The 21,102-nt window shown below is 46.8% G+C and overlaps 1 protein-coding gene across 1 annotated transcript in view; it reads right to left on the bottom strand.

Annotated features, from left to right (window-relative positions):
* The window catches only part of LOC115469072 (ankyrin repeat and MYND domain-containing protein 2-like), a 93,658-nt gene that overhangs the window by 12,822 nt on the left and 59,734 nt on the right, over window positions 1-21,102 (bottom strand). Inside the window, exon 7 of the mRNA XM_030201358.1 lies at window positions 10,417-10,552. Within this exon, the coding sequence (XP_030057218.1) occupies window positions 10,417-10,552 (136 nt within the window). The remainder of the gene's footprint in view (window positions 1-10,416; window positions 10,553-21,102) is intronic.

The following is a 21,102-nucleotide window of genomic DNA, read 5'->3' on the forward strand; positions in this document are numbered from 1 at the left end:
GCGCCTGAAAAATCCGTGTGGAATATAGACGTATTCTATAAGTTCCACTTACATTTACACGCAGTATGTCGAATACACCTACATAGTTTATAGAATACCCCTAGCGGCCATGACCGTGCCTAACTGTAGACATGTCCATTTACGCCAAATAAAACTTGGTGTAAATAACGGTGCCTAAATAACACACGAAGCAGGTGTATTATAGAACTATGCATGTTGTTTTGCAGAACTCCCACAATACACCTATTTCCCCACCCATAGCCATGCACCTTTTTGGATGCACGTATTAGAATTTAGGCGCAGTGGGTTACAGAATATGCTTAGCAATTTATGCGCATAAATTCTAATCACTGTCATTTAATGCTAATTGCTTTAGTACTATTATCATTAAATTACACGTGTTGTTACAGAATACACTTGGATTTCTGCACAGAAATCTAGGCGTAGTGCTTACCTGTAATGTGTGCTCATCAGGATAATGCATACACACCATCCCACCCTCAATCCCCTCAAAAACACAAAAAAGGAAAGCTTAGAACAATGTAACCTATAGCACCCAATAACATCAAGTAACAAACGCACTTCTCATCCATTTATAACTTCTCCATTTTTAATAACATCCTCTTTGGCTATTCAAAGAACTGATATGAACAGTGACGTGCTTTTGAGCGGGAAGGACTTTTCAGTACCTGATTGGATGTATAGTTCAAACAATCAAACTATGGAGAGAGCGTCCGAGCCAGCAGCTTAAGGAGACTTTGGTCCTGGGGAACTGAGGAACTGAGTTCGATTCCCGGCACAAGCAGCTCCTTGTGACTCTGGGCAAGTCACTTAACCCTCCATTGCCTGCCAAATTGAGCCTGCCATGAGTGGGAAAGCGCGGGGTACAAACGTAACAAAAAAAAAAAAGGCAGGCTACCATGCGTATATGCATTATCCTGACGACCACAGAGAACACCCATTAAAGGTAAGCAACCACACTATCTCTCTCTCAGACATTATCACCCTCTCTACCTACCAGGGCTGCGGAGTCAGTATACCAAACCTTCAACTGACTCCAATTGTTCTGCTGTACAACTTCAACTGATATTAGGTTTAAAAGATTTTGTTCTGGATCTAAAGTACTGGTAAATATGACTTTAGATCCAGGACACAGACGATAAATTTACTATATAATGTTTAATTTTAAAGCTAGAGTCAGTCAGTACATTTTTACTGACTCAGACTCCACCCAAAATTGCTTCCGACTCTATAGCCCTGCTACCTACTCTTGATGGTATCCAAATATTAAGCAGTGTTTGTAACCCCTTTGCTATCAATCTTGTGGCAAAAAAAATAAAATAAAAAAAAACCTATAGTTTGGGACTTCATATAACTGTATCCTACTAATAATCCAAATGTGAATATATATGAGCTCTTCAAACCAAAGACGGGCCATGTCCACTTTTTACATTTCTAAGTTAAACTTTATACTTGCTTTTAGAAAAACCACAAGACATTTTAAACCCTCATCTTTTGACAGTAAGAACAAGCAATGCCTGAAATCAGCTTTAATCAGACAGCAATTACACATATGTAGGTATTTCAACCTATGCCTTAATGGACATGACCCATTCTTGTCCAAAGACTATGAAGAAAGTAGTAACAGAATTAGTTAAGTATGGATATGGCCTGATTTTATTCTAAGTCTTTAGGTCATAGAGGATATGAATTAGTTCATAGATGAAATAATGTAAAAAAGTGGACAGGGCCCACTTTTGAACTGAAGGGCTCATATTTAGTAATCTGATCACTTAAATAATGGAAGGAGAATCACTGCATTGTTAGCCTAGCCTCCTTAAGGAATGCAGCTTATCGGACAATCTTTTTACTTGGGTTTGTTTCCCTCTCCCCTCCCCAACTCCTAAACAGCAAGCTGAACTCTGTACAGATAGGTCCTTTGGTGGGGTATATTTTTGTATCATTCAGAATTGGTAAGTTTGGCAGTAAACAGAAGGGGGTAAAGTTGACAACTCTGGCCATATGAAATGCATAAGACAAAACTTTGATACACTGTATTTCTTATAACCACTAGCCCAAATTTTATATGCACATTTGGTACAATTTCTCTTAACTAGAATAATGGAATGAGGCCAACTCCTTAGTTACCAATTGTTCAAATGTCTACATAGTGACTTCTATTTTTTATTTATATTGGCTAACATTTCTCATTAAACTGTTTTCAGATCTGCCCTTGCACTTCATTTTGGAATTACTGCTTGACTAAAACCGACTCATAACTGCACACTAGAAGTTCAGGTTCATTTGAAGGTCCAAAAATGAGCAGATTTTAGAAGGCATATGTTGGTTTTCTAAATGACCGATTGTGATGTATGTATTCCAGAACATACTTTGAAAATGGTTACAGATGAAAGCTTCAAATATATTTTCATGGAGATCTTGATTTTACATCTATTGGCATTACTGCAGTCTCTCTCTAAGATAAATGAAAGGCATAGTCAAGCTTAAGTTGGCCTGGTGGACATGGAGGCCATGACTATATCTAAAAACAGCTAAGGCTACCTAGAGAATGTAATACTTCTAATGATTAATTGTATAGGTACTAAAGTGAACTTACCCATCTATAGCAGGTGCTCACCAAGGGCAGCAGGGTATGTATTCTCACATATAGGTGATGTCATCCGATGGAGCCTGGTGTGGATCCACCCAGTGTTCTATTACTTTAACAAGCCTTTTGCAGCACTGTACAGTGCATGCATGAGTGTCTTTCCACTTAGTATGAGCACGCGGGACCAGCATTACAATATCAAAGTTAAAGAATACAATTCCATGGGGATGCGAGAATACATGTCCTGCTGTCCTTAGAGAACACCTGCTACAGGTGAGTAACTTTGTTTTCTCCAAGGACAAGCAGGACATGGTTTCTCTTATATGGGAACCCCTAGCTACCAGGCTAACAGTCAAACAAGGACTTGAAACGGCAAAGCCAACTAGAAACCAATCTTAACTCAATAGGCCTATTGTGAGGGTGCAGCTGTTTGGGTTGAAACAAACAAAAAACTAGGTAGACTGACTATGAGCTTTAGCTGATGTGAAATTAAATGGCTCAATTAAGAGAAGAAATCTCTTAAGGAAAAAGAAAAAAAAAACTACCTTAGCCAGAGCTCAGGCCTAAGCAGGCCTCAGCAGCCATGAAAAAAAACCCCAAAACAACAAACATGCTGAAAATTTTAAGAAATAAAGAGGCAGGAAGAAAACATTAATAAAACAAAGAGGAAAAAAAAAAGAATCAAAAGTATGAGCTGAAGCTCCTGAGAAGGAGGGAGGAGAACACATGGATAGCTAAATCTTCCCAGGTATACAGATAATGAATGAAGAATGACCCCACACAGTACTGGAGATGCTAACAGGGGACACGGAATGGAGGAGGTGGATGGTGACTGGTTTGATATGTTGAACTATAATTTTGTATGTTAATTGATATCTAAATAAAAGCCTTTAAAAGGAAAAAAAAAGTATGATGCGCTGAGATCTCAATGAACATGACCTCTCTGCTCCATGAAAAAACAAAGACAACATAACATTGGGTAGCACCTGCACAGGGATTGGATGATATCACCCATATGTGAGAAAATGCCCTGCCTGTCCTCGGAAACAGTGAATGATACATACCTGTAGCAGGTGTTCTCCGAGGACAGCAGGCTGATTGTTCTCACGACTGGGTGACGTCCGCGGCAGCCCCCACCAACCGGAAGAAGCTTCGCGGGCGGTCCCGCACGCAGGGCACGCCCACCGCGCATGCGCGGCCGCCTTCCCGCCCGTGCGCGACCGTTCCCGCCAGTTGAATGACAAGCAAAAAAAGATGAAAACACAACTCCAAAGGGGAGGAGGGAGGGTAGGTGAGAACAATCAGCCTGCTGTCCTCGGAGAACACCTGCTACAGGTATGTATCATTCACTTTCTCCGAGGACAAGCAGGCTGCTTGTTCTCACGACTGGGGTATCCCTAGCTCTCAGGCTCACTCAAAACAAGAACCCAGGTCAATGGAACCTCGCAACGGCGAGGGTGTAACAGAAAATTGACCTACGAAGAACAACTAACTGAGAATGCAGCCTGACCAGAATAAATTCGGGTCCTGGAGGGTGGAGTTGGATTTACACCCCAAACAGATTCTGCAGCACCGACTGCCCGAACCGACTGTCGCGTCGGGTATCCTGCTGGAGGCAGTAATGTGATGTGAATGTGTGGACAGATGACCACGTCGCAGCCTTGCAAATCTCTTCAATAGTGGCTGACTTCAAGTGGGCCACTGACGCTGCCATGGCTCTAACACTATGAGCCGTGACATGACCCTCAAGAGCCAGCCCAGCCTGGGCGTAAGTGAAGGAAATGCAATCTGCTAGCCAATTGGAGATGGTGCGTTTCCCGACAGCGACCCCGAGCCTGTTAGGGTCGAAAGAAACAAACAATTGGGCGGACTGTCTGTGGGGCTGTGTCCGCTCCAAGTAGAAGGCCAATGCTCTCTTGCAGTCCAATGTGTGCAACTGACGTTCAGCAGGGCGGGTATGCGGCCTGGGGAAGAATGTTGGCAAGACAATTGACTGGTTAAGATGGAACTCCGACACCACCTTCGGCAGGAACTTTGGGTGGGTGCGAAGCACTACTCTGTTGTGATGAAATTTGGTATATGGAGCATGAGCTACTAGGGCTTGAAGCTCACTGACCCTACGAGCTGAAGTAACTGCCACCAAGAAAATGACCTTCCAGGTCAAGTACTTCAGATGGCAGGTATTCAGTGGCTCAAAAGGAGGTTTCATCAGCTGGGTGAGGACGACGTTGAGATCCCATGACACTGTAGGAGGCTTGATAGGGGGCTTTGACAAAAGCAAGCCTCTCATGAATCGAACGACTAAAGGCTCTCCAGAGATGGCTTTACCTTCCACACGATAATGGTAAGCACTAATCACACTAAGGTGATTCCTTACTGAGTTGGTCTTGAGGCCAGACTCTGATAAGTGCAGAAGGTATTCAAGCAGGTTCTGTGCAGGGCAAGAACGAGGTTCTAGGGCCTTGCTCTCACACCAAATGACAAACCTCCTCCACTTGAAAAAGTAACTCTTTTTAGTGGAATCCTTCCTAGAGGCAAGCAAGACACGGGAGACACCCTCAGACAGACCCAACGCAGTGAAGTCTACGCCCTCAACATCCAGGCCGTGAGAGCCGGGGACTGAAGGTTGGGGTGCAGCAACGCTCCGTCGTTCTGCGAGATGAGAGTCGGAAAACACTCCAATCTCCACGGTTCTTCTGAGGACAACTCCAGAAGAAGAGGGAACCAGATCTGACAGGGCCAAAAGGGCGCTATCAGAATCATGATGCCGTGGTCTTGCTTGAGCTTCAGTAAGGTCTTCCCCACCAAAGGTATGGGAGGATAAGCATACAGGAGGCCGGTCCCCCAATGGAGGAGAAAGGCATCCGACGCTAGCCTGCCGTGTGCCTGTAGTCTGGAACAGAACAGAGGCAGCTTGTGGTTGGTCTGAGAGGCGAAAAGGTCCACCGAGGGGGTGCCCCACTCTCGGAAGATCTTGCGTACCACTCTGGAATGAAGCGACCACTCGTGCGGTTGCATGACTCTGCTCAGTCTGTCGGCCAGACTGTTGTTTACACCTGCCAGGTATGTGGCTTGGAGGAGCATGCCAAACTGGCAAGCCCAACGCCACATGCCGACGGCTTCCTGACACAAGGGGCGAGATCCGGTGCCCCCCTGCTTGTTGGTGTAATACATTGCAACCTGATTGTCTGTCCGAATTTGAATAATTTGACAGGACAGCCGATCTCTGAAAGCCTTCAGTGCGTTCCAGATCGCTCGGAGCTCCAGGAGGTTGATCTGCAGATCCTTTTCCTGGAGGGACCACAGACCCTGGGTGTGAAGCCCATCGACATGAGCTCCCCACCCCAGGCGAGATGCATCCGTCGTCAGCACTTTCGTGGGCTGCGGAATTTGGAATGGACGTCCCAGGGTCAAATTAGTCCGGATGGTCCACCAGAGCAGTGAAGTGCGGCAACTGGTGGAGAAGCGGATGACATCTTCTAGATTCCCGGTGGCCTGAAACCACTGGGAAGCTAGGGTCCCTTGAGCAGATCTCATGTGAAGACGAGCCATGGGAGTCACATGAACTGTGGAGGCCATATGACCCAGAAGTCTCAACATCTGCCGAGCTGTGACCTGCTGAGACGCTCTGGTCTGCGAAGCCAGGGACAGGAGGTTGTTGGCCCTCGCTTCGGGAAGGAAGGCCTGAGCCGTCTGCGTATTCAGCAGAGCTCCTATGAATTCCAGAGACTGTGTTGGCTGGAGATGGGACTTTGGGTAATTTATCACAAACCCCAGCAGCTCCAGAAGTTGGATAGTGCACTGCATAGACCGGAGGGCTCCTGCCTCAGAGGTGCTCTTGACCAGCCAATCGTCGAGATATGGGAACACGTGCACTCCCAGCTTGCGTAGGTACGCCGCTACCACCACGAGACACTTTGTAAACACTCGTGGGGCAGAGGCGAGCCCAAAGGGCAGCACACAATACTGAAAGTGCCGTGCGCCCAGGCGGAATCTGAGATACTGTCTGTGAGCTGGCAGTATCGGGATGTGAGTGTATGCGTCCTTTAAATCCAGGGAACATAGCCAATCGTTTTTCTGAATCATTGGCAGAAGGGTGTCCAAGGAAAGCATCCTGAACTTTTCTTTGACCAGGAATTTGTTCAGGCCTCTCAGGTCTAGGATGGGACACATCCCCCCTGTTTTCTTTTCCACAAGGAAGTACCTGGAATAGAATCCCTGCCCTTCCTGCCCGGGTGGTACGGGCTCGACCGCATTGGCGCTGAGAAGGGCGGAGAGTTCCTCTGCAAGTACCTGCTTGTGATGGGAGCTGAAGGATTGAGCTCCCGGAGGACAATTTGGTGGCAGGGAGGCCAAATTCAGGGCGTATCCGCACCGCACTATTTGGAGAACCCACTGGTCGGAGGTTATGAGAGGCCACCTTTGGTGAAAAAATTTTAACCTCCCTCCGACCGGTAGATCGTCCGGCACGGACACTTTGAGGGCGGCTATGTTCCCGTGGATCCAGTCAAAAGCCCGTCCCCGGCTTTTGCTGAGGAGGCGCAGGGGGCTGCTTAGGCGCACGCTGTTGACGAGAACGAGCACGCTGGGGCTGTCCCTGTGCCTGACGAGGCCTTCGGGCCGGCTGGGCGTACCTACGCTTCGCAAAAGAATAGGGTACAGCCTGCCGGGCCCGGGAAAAACGTCCACCTGTTGAGGTGGATGCTGAAGGCGGCCGGTGGGAGAGCTTGTCGAGGGCGGTTTCCCGCTGATGCAGTTGGTCCACCAGCTGCTCGACCTTCTCACCGAAAATATTATCCCCCCGGCAAGGGACGTCGGCCAGTCTCTGCTGGGTGCGGTTGTCCAGATCAGAGGCACGCAGCCATGACAGTCTGCGCATCACTATACCTTGGGCCGCAGCATGAGATGCCACGTCACAGGTGTCATAGATACCCCTGGACAGGAACTTTCTGCACGCCTTCAGCTGCCTGACCACCTCCTGATAAGGCCTGGACTGCTCCGCGGGAGCTTATCGACCAGGTCCGCCAGTTGCTTCACATTGTTCCGCATGTGGATGCTCGTATAGAGCTGGTATGACTGGATGCGGGTCACAAGCATGGAGGATTGGTAGGCCTTCCTCCCAAACGAGTCCAGAGTGCGAGACTCCCGCCCCGGGGGCGCCGAGGCGGCATCCCTCGAACTCCGTGCCCTCTTGAGAGCAGAATCCACGACCGCCGAGTCATGGGGCAATTGGGGCCGCATTAACTCTGGGTCAGAGTGGATTCTGTACTGGGATTCCGCTTTCTTGGGGATGGTGGGATTAGATAGCGGTCTCATCCAGTTCCGAAGCAGTGTCTCTTTGAGGACATTGTGCAACGGCACCGCGGAGGACTCTCTAGGTGGTGATGGATAGTCAAGGACCTCGAGCATCTCAGCCCTCGGCTCATCCACGGAGACCACGGGGAAGGGAATGCAGATAGACATATCCCTTACAAAGGAGGCAAAGGAGAGGCTCTCCGGGGGTGAGAGCTTCCTCTCCGGTGAAGGCGTGGGGTCAGAGGGGAGGCCCGCAGACTCCTCTGAGGAGAAATATCTGGGGTCCTCCTCTTCCCCCCACGAGGCCTCTCCCTCGGTATCGGACATAAGCTCATGTAGCTGAGTCCTGAAACGGGCCCGGCTCGACGTCGAGGCACCAAGACCTCGGTGTCGTCGAGCGGTGGACTCCAGCGCCGGCGGGGACGAAGCTCCCTCCATCGACGTCAACGGGGACTCCACCTGCGTGGCGGTCAAGACCGGCGCCGCAAGCGGCGGCGGTGTCGACGGCCTCGGCACCGGGCTAGAGCTCACCGGCGCCACAGTCAACGACGCCGAGGGCGCAAGCACCCCCGGCGCCGGCACAGCCTGGCACATCAGCCCTTCCAGGATCCCCGGAAGGATGGCTCGGAGGCACTCGTCCAGGCCCGCTGCCGGGAAAGACGGTGGGGCCGGTAGAGGTGTCGGTGCCGGAAGCTGCTCGGGTCCAGGAGACTGCACCGAAGTGCTGGGACCCTGACGTGTCGGTACCTCCACAACCGAAGGGGATCTCTCCTCTCGACGAGGACGCTTCGGCGTCGACTCCTCGCCGGCACCGGAACCCTGGTGCATCGAGGGCGACCGATGACGGTGCTTTTTTGATTTTTTGCGGTGCCCGTCATCGGCGCCAGGTGGAGCAGAGGAGGAGGAGGTCGATCCCCCTCGGTCCCGAGGAACCGGGTCAGACAGGGTTCGGTCCCGAGGGCCATGGGCCGAGGGAGTGACCGGGGCCGATTGCCCACGTGGCCTCTCACCCCTACCTTCACCGGAGGACCGGCGGGCCGACGGGACCTGTGCTCCTGGGGTCGATGCCATCGGTGCCGATTTCTTGGGCCTCGATACCGGTACCGAAGAACCGGCCGTCGATACCGATGCCGTCGAGGTCGACGTCGAGGGGCCGGCGCAAGTTCCAAAAAGACGGTCCCGAAGAACTTGCCTCGCAACCTGAGTCCGTTTCCGGAGACCGAGACACAAGGAACATGACTTGATATTGTGCTCCGGCCCGAGGCACTGGAGGCACCAAGCGTGGGTGTCGGTCTGTGAGATCGGCCGGCCGCACCGACCATACTTTTTAAATCCACTCGGGACCTTCGAGGACATCGACGGAAAAATCGCGTCGGCGAAGTTAAAGTCGTCGATGGTGGCGGTAATCACACCTGGAAAAATAAATCAACCGTGCGGCCACTAGGCCGCAACGCGACGCCCCCGCTAGAAACGAGGGAAAAAGGGAGCGCGTGCTCCTTTTTTTTTTTTTTTGGAACGAAAGAAGAAAGGAGCGCGCGGCAACTAAATAAAATAAAATAAAGACATTCGCGTAAACGCGACGGTTTTTCCGGGGCTGAAAACAGAGAGAGCGGCGAAGGCACGACTCTCTCCAGTCGCGGAAAAAAAGGAACTGGCGGGAACGGTTGCGCACGGGCGGGAAGGCGGCCGCGCATGCGCGGTGGGCGCGCCCTGCGTGCGGACCGCCCGCGAAGCTTCTTCCGGTTGGTGGGGGCTGCCGCGGACGTCACCCAGTCGTGAGAATCCTCGGAGAAAAACCTATACATGGTACATTTCATTTATCTAGGATTGCTTTGACAGTATGTTGAGACACATTCTCAGACACTTTTGGGTGGAAAGTCTGTAGGCAAGAAGAAATCAAGTACAATGTTAATACAAATAATCAGGCTGTAATGGGATAAACTGAACTCAAGCCAATCATTTTCTCTCTCTGATGGGATAGCAGGATAAGCCCACACACTCCAGTTCATTTTTATCATCAGGCTATATTTTCTCTGCAAATGAATACAGAACAATTGACATTTCATTGCATGAAAACCATTTTGCTATACATTATGTAAAAATGCGATGGGATTTTACCATAAGAAACTAAACATTGTCAAACTGGTTTAGTCCAATGGTCCATCAAGCCCAAGCATTTTGCTTCTTTACAGCGATCAGCACAGGTCACGAAAATAACTATCACATCTCAAACAAGAAAGTCCAATTAAATTTCATGCTGTAAAGTGCTAAATGTTATCACATACTAACACCATTTGTGTGTGTCATTAGGTCCCATTGCATCTTACAGAATTCTAGCATAGCAGGGCAAATGTGTGTTTATTTTAAGCACTTTAGTAACGTAGATGTTATTGTATTGATTAGTGGACTGTATTGTGTTTTTTTTTATATTGTGTATGTTGTGTTACCCGCCTTGGATATAAGGCGAGATACAAACAAACATAACCCTAAATTAGCATTTAGTGGATTCTTACAATTTCTACTGGAGAAATACTTCTAACGAGTTGCTGAAGGAGTGTAGCTTCACAATAGGGAAATTTTCGGATGCATTCTCTTATAAATTTTTCTTGATACACTGGGAAGCCATCTGTATCTCTTCCTTTTAACAAGCTAAAAAAAAGAAATAATATATGAATGGTACACAAGCACTATATGGATCACATAAAAAGCATTCCTGCTATAATCTATTTCCCCTCACAGTGCATATAGCGAAGATACTTACCTGTAGCAGGTATTCTCAGAGAACAGCATTCTCACAAGTGGGTAGACGTTCCGCGTCACCCAAGAATTGGCAAATTAGCGAGCAAAGAAAAAACTCCAGAGCCTTCTGAGGCGCGCGCTTTGCCCCACCGCGCATGCGTGGAGTGCCTTCCCACCCACGTCTCTGTGTCTCTTCAGTTTAATACAGTAACATAAAAATGAAACAACTCCAAGGGGAGGTGGGTGGGATTGTGAGAATGTGAAGCCTGCTGTCCTAAGAGAATAACTTCTACAGGTAAGTATCTACGCTTTCACCAAGGACAAGCCGGCTTACATTCTCACAAGTGGGGAATCCTTAGCATCCAGGCTCACCCAAAACAGCAAACATTGGTCAATTGTGCCTCGGAAAGGCAAGAACTAAACGCAGATTAACCTGAAACAAAATGCAACTAGATGAAGGTGCAGCCTGGAACAGAATAAAACTGGCCTAGGAGGGTGGAGCTGGATTCTAGACCCCAAACAGATTTGAATGCCCAAACCAACTGTCGCATCAGGTATCTTGCTGCGATGTGGACTGAAGACCACGTCACAACCTTGCAAATCTCTTCAATGGAGGCTAATTTTAAGTGGGCCACTGACGCAGCCATGGCTCTAACATTATGAGCTGTGACATGACCCTCTAAAGTCATCCCAGCTTGGGCATAAGTGAAGGAAATGCAATCTGCTAGCCAACTGGAAATGGCGACTCCCCTCCTGTTGGGATCAAAATAAACAAAAATCAGTGGACTGTCTGAAGGGCTTCGTCCCCTCCATGTAAAAGGCCAACTCTCTTGCAGTCCAAGGTGTACAAGCTGCTTTCGCCAGGGTGGGCATGAGGTCAGCGAAAGAATATTGGCAAGACAATCGACTGCTTCAGATGGAACTCCAACACCACCTTCAGCAGGAACTTAAGGTGCGTGCGGAGGACTACTGTCTTGTGATGAAACTTACTATAAGGTGCATGCACTACTAAGGCCTAAAATTCACTGACCCTACGAGCTGAAGTAACAGCCACCAAAGCACTTCAGATGGCAGGAACTCTGGCTCAAAAGGAGCTTTCATCAGATGGGTGAGAATGACGTTGAGATCCCATGACACAGGCAGAGGTTTGACAGGGGGCTTTGACAAAAGCAAGCTTCTCATGAAGCAAACAACTACGGGCTGTCCAGAGATAGGCTTACCTTCTACACGCTGATAAGCACTAATTGCACTAAAGTGAACCCTTACAAAGTTGGTCTTCAGACCAGACTCTGGTAAGTGTAGAAGGTATTCAAGCAGGGTCTGTGTAGGACAAGAAAGGGAATCTATGGCCTTGCTGTCACACAAGATGGCAAACCTCCTCCATTTAAAAGAATAACACCTCTTAGTGGAATCTTTCCTGAAAGCCAGCAAGACTCGGGAGACACCCTCCAAAAGAGCCAAGGATTTGAATTCTAGGCTCTCAACATCCAGGCCATGAGAGCCAGAGACTGGGGGTTGGGATGTAGAAGCGATCCCTCATTCTGTGTGATGAGGGTTAGAAAACACTCCAATCTCCACGGTTCTTCAGAGGACAATTCCAGAAGAAGAGGGAACCAAATCTGTTGCGGCCAGTAGGGTGTGATCAGAATCATGGTTCTGCGGTCTTGCTTGAATTTCAACAAAGTTTTTCCCACTAGAGATATCGGAGGATACACATACAGAAGGCCTGTCCCCCAATGAAGAAGAAAGGCATTTGACGCTAGTCTGTCATGGGCCTGAAGCCTGAAACAGAACTGAGGGACCTTGTGATTGGATTGAATAGCAAAAAGATCCACCAAGGGGGGTGGCCCCACGCTTGGAAGATCTTGCGGGCTATGCCCATGTTGAGAAACCACTTGTGAGGTTGCATTATCTTGCTCAGTCTGTCGGCCAGGCTGTTTACACCCATCAACAAATCAAAAGAACCTGGGGATTTATATACTGTGAGGTTTCTCCATATATACAATGCCTAAAAAATAGAAACCTGTTTGACTCCTCCTCAATATTTATACATATAACCACCCACCTAAACCACTAAAATAGTGTAGAGCCTAAAAGAGCTAGGACTAAATATTAACTTAAATTAAAGTGAACAGTGCTCAGAACTGGGTGCGCAAGAACTGCTGTCCAGCGATGCACTTGCCACCACAACATCATAGCACCGTCAGCCCTCCTTACCTACCAAAAGATGTCAGTACCACTAAATGTTCAAAATCAAAACTGTAATAATGAATGTACTTAGCTTGGGCTGGCAGGGCAACTCCTACGAAAATGCAGCGAACAGCAGTGCTAGACCCAGTCCTATGTAACTCATTTTTTCTTCTTTTATATGCTGTGCAATTATTGTGCAATTAAAATCGTGTATACACTTCCATCATAACTCAATCACACTCTCAACATGCAGTCACATGTTTCAACTATCGGTGTCTTCAGGAGAACGGATCTAAAATACAAAAATAAATAGTCCAAGCTGTAATGCTCTTACCACTCGTATTCTCAGACTACACTTATACTCGTTAAAGTTTTATAGTCTTACTTTAAATCCAAAGGCCACCAGACGAGAAACAGTCAGCAGTCCTGATCCAAGTCGAAAGTACGCCGAGACATGCGCAATGAAGATTTATATACCAAATTGCTCACAGGTAGGTAACCACCCACCAATCAATAGGTTTGTTGAGACCTCTGGGATATGTAGTCTGCCAATTGTAGATGTATTGAGCTTCCCTCTTCAATAGAATAGAGACAATGTTACCACCACGTGGTTGATGTATGCAAGCTAGTACCACAAATCTCAAATCTTCCTCTTTGTGTCCCATCTGATCTCAATGGCTCACCGGCGGGGCCTCCTTTTTATGGGTATGCAAGTTACTGAGATGTTCCCCTATCCTCAATTTGATTTTCCTTTTAGTCTGCCCAATGTACCACAGCGAACAGGGACATTGAATGCCATAAATAACTTGTGCGGTGTCACAATCAGTTCTTTCCCTCAAGTATATAATTTGTTTGGTAACCGGGTGCGTGAGCTGTGTAGTAACCCATGCATAAGGGCAATAATTGCATCCCTGGCAACGAAAATGTCCTCTGTTATGGGCAGAACCAACCACATAGTCTTTATATTTTAGTAACTCAACCAAATTTCGGGACCTCGTATACGCAAACCGTGGTATAGACGCCATGCCATGTAATTGCAACATGGGCCAATGGGATTTGATGATACTTTTAATTTTCGAAGTTCTTGAGGAAAAAGGTAACACACAAGTCACTACATCCTTATCCTTAATACGACTGCTATCATCACGAGATTCAAATAGCCACCGCCTATGCACATTCACTGCTCTCTTATGTGCCTTCCTTATGGTCTTCCGGGGATACCCTCACTGCTCAAATCTATGAACCATATCAGCAGCATGCTTCTTAAAACCCTCTTCAGTATCACAGATCTTCTTTACCCTAAGAAATTGTCCAAAAGGGATGGCTTCTTTTTGGGATACAGGGTGGAAACTAGAATAGTGAAGCATACTATTCGTATCAGTCTCTTTACGATATAGCTGGGTACTGAACCGCCCAGCTTGCAGCTCAATAGAGATGTCCAAGAAATTCACTTTAGTACCCCCTACACAGACAGGAAGTTCAATATTAGGATCACACGTGTTGAGATGATGGCAGAAAGTGTCGAGTTGTTGTTTGTCCCCTTTCCACACCAAGAAGACATCGTCAATGTACCTAACCCAAAGGACAATGTTGGAAGTAATTTGAGGCCGATAAACATATCGCTCTTCATAATGTGCCATATACAAACACGCAATGGTGGGGGCCACCGTCGCCCCCATAGCGATGCCCCATGTTTGCAGGTAGAAAGACTCCCCAAATTTAAAATAATTATAAAGGACCACACATTGAGCCATGGCGTTGAGTAAGGCTAGCTTCTGGTGAGAAATGTCCAACTTCTATAAATTAACATCAACCAACTCCAGAGCTGCCTGTTGGGGAATAACAGTATATAGCGACTTAACGTCCATGGTAATCAACATGATCGAGAGGTCAGCCACCTGAGCCATATCCAACATGGAAAGTAAATGTGCCATATCCCTTACATACGAGGGAATCATCTTCAACAGCGGCTGTAAATGGAAGTCCAAGAACTCCAATAGCGGCTCATGGAGCGAACCATTGCTGCCTACTATCGGACAAGAAGGAGGATTCTTTAAGCTCTTATGAATTTTCGGCACAAATCTGATGACTGGAATAGAAGGAAATTGTATAAATAAATATCTGGCCTCACGGATAGAAATAGTGCCCTCTAGTGATGCAGTGTCTATTAGCATTTTGATATCACTCTGATATCAATTTAAGCTTTCTAAAAAGCCAACTGTGACTCAAACACTGTATGTTCCGTAGAACTCCGCGGGCTCTCAATGGCTTCATCTAACTCTCTCTTCTGTTTAAGTAGCTGTTTCTCCAATTTATCTATCGTCAAGAGCATAAGATCAAGGGAACATCTAGATATTATAGCTTTCCATTGAGTAACAAACTCCTTATCTTCTAGAAACCTAGGTTCCTTATTCCACCTAAGCCCACGGGGAATACACTGCCGATGTGAATATTCAATAAGGGTTACGGATAGCCAAGTTGAGGTCCTCAGATTGGGATCATCCTTTGTTTCATCATATCTAGTATATGGATTTGTCACAACCCAGTCCCTGTATCGATTTTTTAGAAAGCTTAAATTGACAGAGTGATATCAAAATGCTAATAGACACTGCATCAGTAGAGGGCACTACTTCTATCCTTGAGGCCAGATATTTATTTATACAATTTCCTTCTATTCCAGTCATCAGATTTGTGCCGAAAATTCATAAGAGCTTAAGGAATCCTCCTTCTCGTCCGATAGTAGGCAGCAATGGTTCGCTCCATGAGCCGCTATCGCAGTTCTTGGACTTCCATTTACAGCCGCTGCTGAAGATGATTCCCTCGTATGTAAGGGATACGGCACATTTACTTTCCATGTTGGGTATGGCTCAGGTGGCTGACCCCTCAATCAAGTTGATGGACGTTAAGTCGCTATATACTGTTATTCCCCAACAGGCAGCTCTGGAGTTGGTGTCGAGGAGCCGGCTCCCGCCTCGACTCCGGCAAAGCTTCCTCCACCAACGTCAAAGGAGAACCAGCCTGGGTGGCAATAGACACTGGAGCTGCAAGCATTGCTTGTGCCGGGGACCGCAACGCAGACTGGGGGCCAGGCGTGGACACAGCGGAAAGCATTGCAGGCACAGGCACCCCCGATGCACATCGCTGCATCAATCCCTCCAAGAGCTCTGAGAGCAAGGCCCGAATACGCTAGAGAGCAGCCATTAGTAAAGGCTGAAGAGCCGGTGGCTCAGGTTGCCAAACCGCCTGGGGTGTGGGAGGCTGCTGGGAGACAAACATTGGCACCTTTTGGATGGAACAGGAGCAGTCCTCCCGGAGGGTGCAGAGTCCCTCAGCATCCCGGTGCTTCTTGGCCTTCGCCCGATACACTTCATCCAAACTTCTTGGTGCCGATGAGGACGATGTTGAATCCTCACGCCGCCTCGGTGTGGGGTCCAACAATGGCCGGTCCCGGGGGGGGGGGGGGCTAAATTACAGGAGGCCTCGAGGCAGGTGGAGACCCACTCGATGCCTCATTGCTTCCAGTGTCTCGGGGTCTCGCAGCAGCCATCCTTACCTCGACTCCTGACTCCGATGCTTCCTTCGATGTCAACGCTGACCTCAATGTTGAGGAACCGGACCGAGTTCCAAAAGGTTTTTCACGTTGAGCTTCTCGGGAAATTTGTGTCCTTTTCTTCATACGAAGGTAAAAGACACAATTTGCCAGGCTATGGTCAGGCCCGAGGCACTGAATACACCAAGAACGTGTATCAGTACCCGAGACAGTCCAGTTGCACCGGGAGCAACGCTTGAAGCCACTGGGAGTCTTCGAGGACATGAAAGGGAAAATGGCTCCGGCAAAATCAAAGGCCGTGATTGTGCCTGATAAAGAGGGTAAGGCACAAAAAAAGGACTGCCATCCGAGCAGGCCTAAAAGGGGGCCCGCGACGAAAAACAAAGAAAACAAACGCAGGGGGGAAAAAACTTAAGAAGTTTTTTTGTGTTTTGCTTTTTGTGTTCTTTTTATTGCATTTTAAAATAATGAAATAAAAAGAACACAAGAAACAAAATAGAGCGCCAAAAATGCGATAAAGGCTCTTCCCGGGCATATGAGGAGCAATGGACAACACAGCAGCTTCCTCTCGCAGAAAAGATGAAACTGATGAGACATGGAGAAGCTGCGGGCAGGAAGCCTCTCTGTGCATGTGCAGTGGGGCACGGCGCACATCCCAGCAGGCTCTGGAATTTTTTCTTTGCTGGCTAAATTGCCAATTCCCGGGCGGCGTGGATCGTCTATCCAATTGTGAGAATGTAAGCCTGTTTGTCGTCGGAGAATTTCTACCACTGTGGTCTTCTGACATCATACTATTGTTAAAAATCCATATGTGTACATAGACGACTGGACAATAGGCAGTATGCTCTAATTTGGAAACGTTGCCTGGAGATGCTTGACCGGGGAGGGGGGATTCTCGCCAGTGTGGATGTGGAGGGAGTGAATGGAGAAGGGTTATTGAAAAAGTGGATGTTGAGGATTCGGAATGGGTGTAAATGGGCTGAAGGGTGGTGCAGGGGATAAGGGGGGGGGGGTTTCTATATAAAATTAAAAAAAAAGGAAAAGTCATTACTAAGCTGCCTTTGGCTGCAAGATCTCAATTTGGGGCATTCTGTTTTTGTTTCTGGACGTAACTTGCTGATTTAATGTGCTCACTGTATCTTTTATGCTTTGTATGACGTTTGGAAAATAAATAATAATAAAAAAAAAAAAGAGAGAAATATTCCTATCTGTATTCCAATCTCATCAACTTTTTTTTTTAGTTACTGCATGACTAAAAAAAACAAAGAAAAAAAATAAACATTGAACAGCACTAATATTCAAAGTACTAAAAAAACTGTTGAACATAACTATAACTCCCTCTACCCCAAGGAACACTCAATCAAAATACTCCACAGTCAGCCATCAAGAGCAAAGTTTAAAATGCTTCCAGAAATGATAAATCAATGGGGTACAACCATAGCCAGAGTATAAGATGTCCTTCCACTAACTTAGTTTTTAAATAGATGTATTCTGGTGCTACACCACACCTCTGGGCAGTCAGCATGCTCAGACAATAGGCATCCAATATAATCCTCAGGTGTGGAAGACTTGGTCACCAACACCGGGCCACCTCATGACAGATGACCATTATGCAAAGTAAAGCACCTTAACATCAGGAGGAATTGAGGCATGTAGTGGTTATAGTAAAAAGAGGGTAGGATCAGCCTAAATGAAAATAGCAACCAGAGGAAAAAAGCATGGCACAATCCTCCCATAATCTTCAAACAGCTAAATAGTCCTACTGTACCTGAAAATAGGTGCCTTCCTCCCCACAGCCTCTGCAGCACAAAATCCCTGAGTAGGATAAAAGCGAGCCATCTGGGAAGATGACAAGTATCATCTATATACCAGTTTCACCCATTTTCCTCCAGGTTTGCTGAACTGAAGGTATTGATACACTATAGTCCAATCCTGAATAGTTAGTGAGGGACCCAAGTTCCTTTCCAAATGAGAGATTTGTGTAAGTATTGAAGACGCCGTATTTCCCAGGACATAATATAGATATAAAATCTTGCATTACCGAGGCCCACAGGATGACAATTCCTCAAAGGGCGTTAACATGCTGTAAGAGTGTTTCCTAGGTCACCTTTGTGGGTGACCTAGGAAACAGAAGAAAAAAAGATAAAAACAGCCTTACAGGTGAATGTGCAGCACAGAAAAATAGGGATGGACAAGTAGCTTTCCAAAAGGGGACCCAAAGGACACACTTGGAAGTAGATATAGGTCAGCTTTGTTGATGTCACCAACTGTATCGGATAGCGGGGCCAATGGACAGAGTTCCCACCTCTCTATCAACAAGATACACCATTCATCCCAATGCATCTGTGTAATTTAAGGACGGGGTTAGGAAGTTTCCCTTTCCCTTGAATTCTTTGTGGGGTTCATAATGCCTCTTGGCGAGTAGCAGTGCCCAAAGTCTGTTTCATTGGTACTCAAGGCATTAGGGATTGCTCCCCCCAGGACAGAAGCAATATGCGCTGTACAAAAATATCCTTTAAAATCAATTGCCCCAGTCCTCTATGAAACTTTTTTTCATTAGCACTAACCTAGAAACCCATGGGGGGGGAGCGTTTCCTCCAAATACATGCAGAGTTATTGTTGCAATCTGTCAAGTGCCTGCTTTGGGATTAGGACTGGAAATGTTTGGCACAATATAAAAAAGTAGGTAAAACCATCATTTTGGTAACTGCAATTTGCCCCAAGTGTAAGTCTATGCTACCTGTGCAAGTCTAGAGAGATATCCTGTAATAGTTTAGCTTACAGAGGTCCTTATACCTTGGGCTAATATTAACTTCCAAATTTGTGCAACCTTTGGCCTAACAAAAAAAGGAAACTTCCTCCTTAACCAATGTGCCTCGGCAGGTTATATTGAGATGTTCAATAACTCAGATTTAGTAGGATTCATTTTAAAAGTCAAAAGGTCCCACAAGGTCCCAAAGTATGGGCTATATGGGGGCAGCGAATGCTCAGTTTCAGTCACCGTGAGAAGGATATCATCAGTGAATAAAGATATCATTACCTATACATAGCCTCCTGATAGAAGGATTAAGCCAAATGAGCAGTCAGAGGTTCCACTAAGAGTGCAAACAGGGATAGTGGGCAACCCTGCATGTCCCCCTGGCCAAAGAAAATGACATGGAATACAAGCTCCCCCCCCCTCCCCCCACACACACACTTCATCCTAATCTTCACCCTTGGAGCAGAGTGAAATCTAGGCCCTAAAATTTGGACCAAACCCCATATTATCCAATACCTCCATCATAAAGGGCCACGCTACTGGATCGAACGTCTTTCAGTGTTGATGGCCACAAGCACCATGGGTGTCTTACGTGTGTTTAGCAATCCAATTCAGCTGTATTGCCCAGATGTTATCCCTTGTTGATCTTCCTGAAATTAACCCACATTGATCCTCCCCGATGAGCTCTGCTATATATCCAGTCTCTTAGCCAAAAACGTTGAGAAGGGAAATCAGTGACCATGAACTGTAGAGCTTCGGTTATTTCCCAGGTTTAGGTAATTTGGTTACATCCACCTCTATAATGGGGGGTGGGGGGGGGGGAAGGGGCAAAGGCTCCCTCTTCAAAACCTTGCTAAAAACCAGAAAGGATGAGAACCAGGAGACCAGAAAAAGGTTTCTAAAATTTGGAGGTGAAGCCATCCAAACTGCTTCATAGCATCCCAACAATGCTGTTCTGTTTAGTAATGTCATCAATGATACCCTTGAAAACATACTCTTAAACAGAAGCTTTTTTTGTTTTCAAATTTTCTTTACTATTACTGCTCATGCTGCCTTTTTTTTTTTTTACTTTAAGTGGGCATCTGACACACACCTTAAAGTAAATTAATAACTTGCTATTTCAACGAATTTATACTGAAGCATGACAGTGTGTTGCTACTAAAACAAAATTATATTCTATGCCAACTGGATTGTAAATACTGAAAAAAAAAATGTATTCCAGAGTCAGCACTGTTTCAAAAACACTGACTGCAGTATTTAAAGTTATACCCTGATATTCAGAGCCAGGCCATATCTGGATACTGGCTTGGAATAAATGGGTACGGTGGCCTCCAGAATTCCAGGTACCTAAAAACATCAAGACAACAGGTTGATAATAAAGCCATTAAATATGACAACAAAAATCACCACAAGCCTAACAGTCATATGCTCTCCTAAACGAGTCTTCAGTAACATAGGAAAATCTTGAACACTGCACAGTTGTGGGTAGTGGGGTTTGGGGGGATTTGGGGGGGCTCAGCACACAAGGTAAGGGAGCTATGTACCTGGGAGCAATTTATGAAGTCCACTGCAGTGCCCCCTGTAGAAATATTTGGTGGACAACTGAGGCACTGAAAGACCAAGTGAGATTGAAGGACTCCGCTGAATCTGTCTGCCACACACTCTGCTTTCCGGCTAAGTAAACAGCTCTGAGGAAGATGTTTTGAGGAGCCGCCCATGTCCATATTTGAATTGCTTGCTGACAGAGGAGGTAAGACCCAGTTCCTCCCTTCTTGTTCAGGTAATACATCACTACTTGATTGTCTGTGCATACTAGTATTACTTGGTTTAGAATTAGATACTGAGAGCGTTCCAGACTGTTCATAATTCCAGGAGATTGATATGTCTGCTCCCATGGGGACCAAGAACCTTGTGCATGGAGACCGTTGAGGTGTGCTCCCCATCCCATCATATAAGCATCCG

This window comes from Microcaecilia unicolor, chromosome 1, assembly GCF_901765095.1.
Source record: "Microcaecilia unicolor chromosome 1, aMicUni1.1, whole genome shotgun sequence".
In the NCBI taxonomy this organism is placed as follows: Eukaryota; Metazoa; Chordata; class Amphibia; order Gymnophiona; family Siphonopidae; genus Microcaecilia; species Microcaecilia unicolor.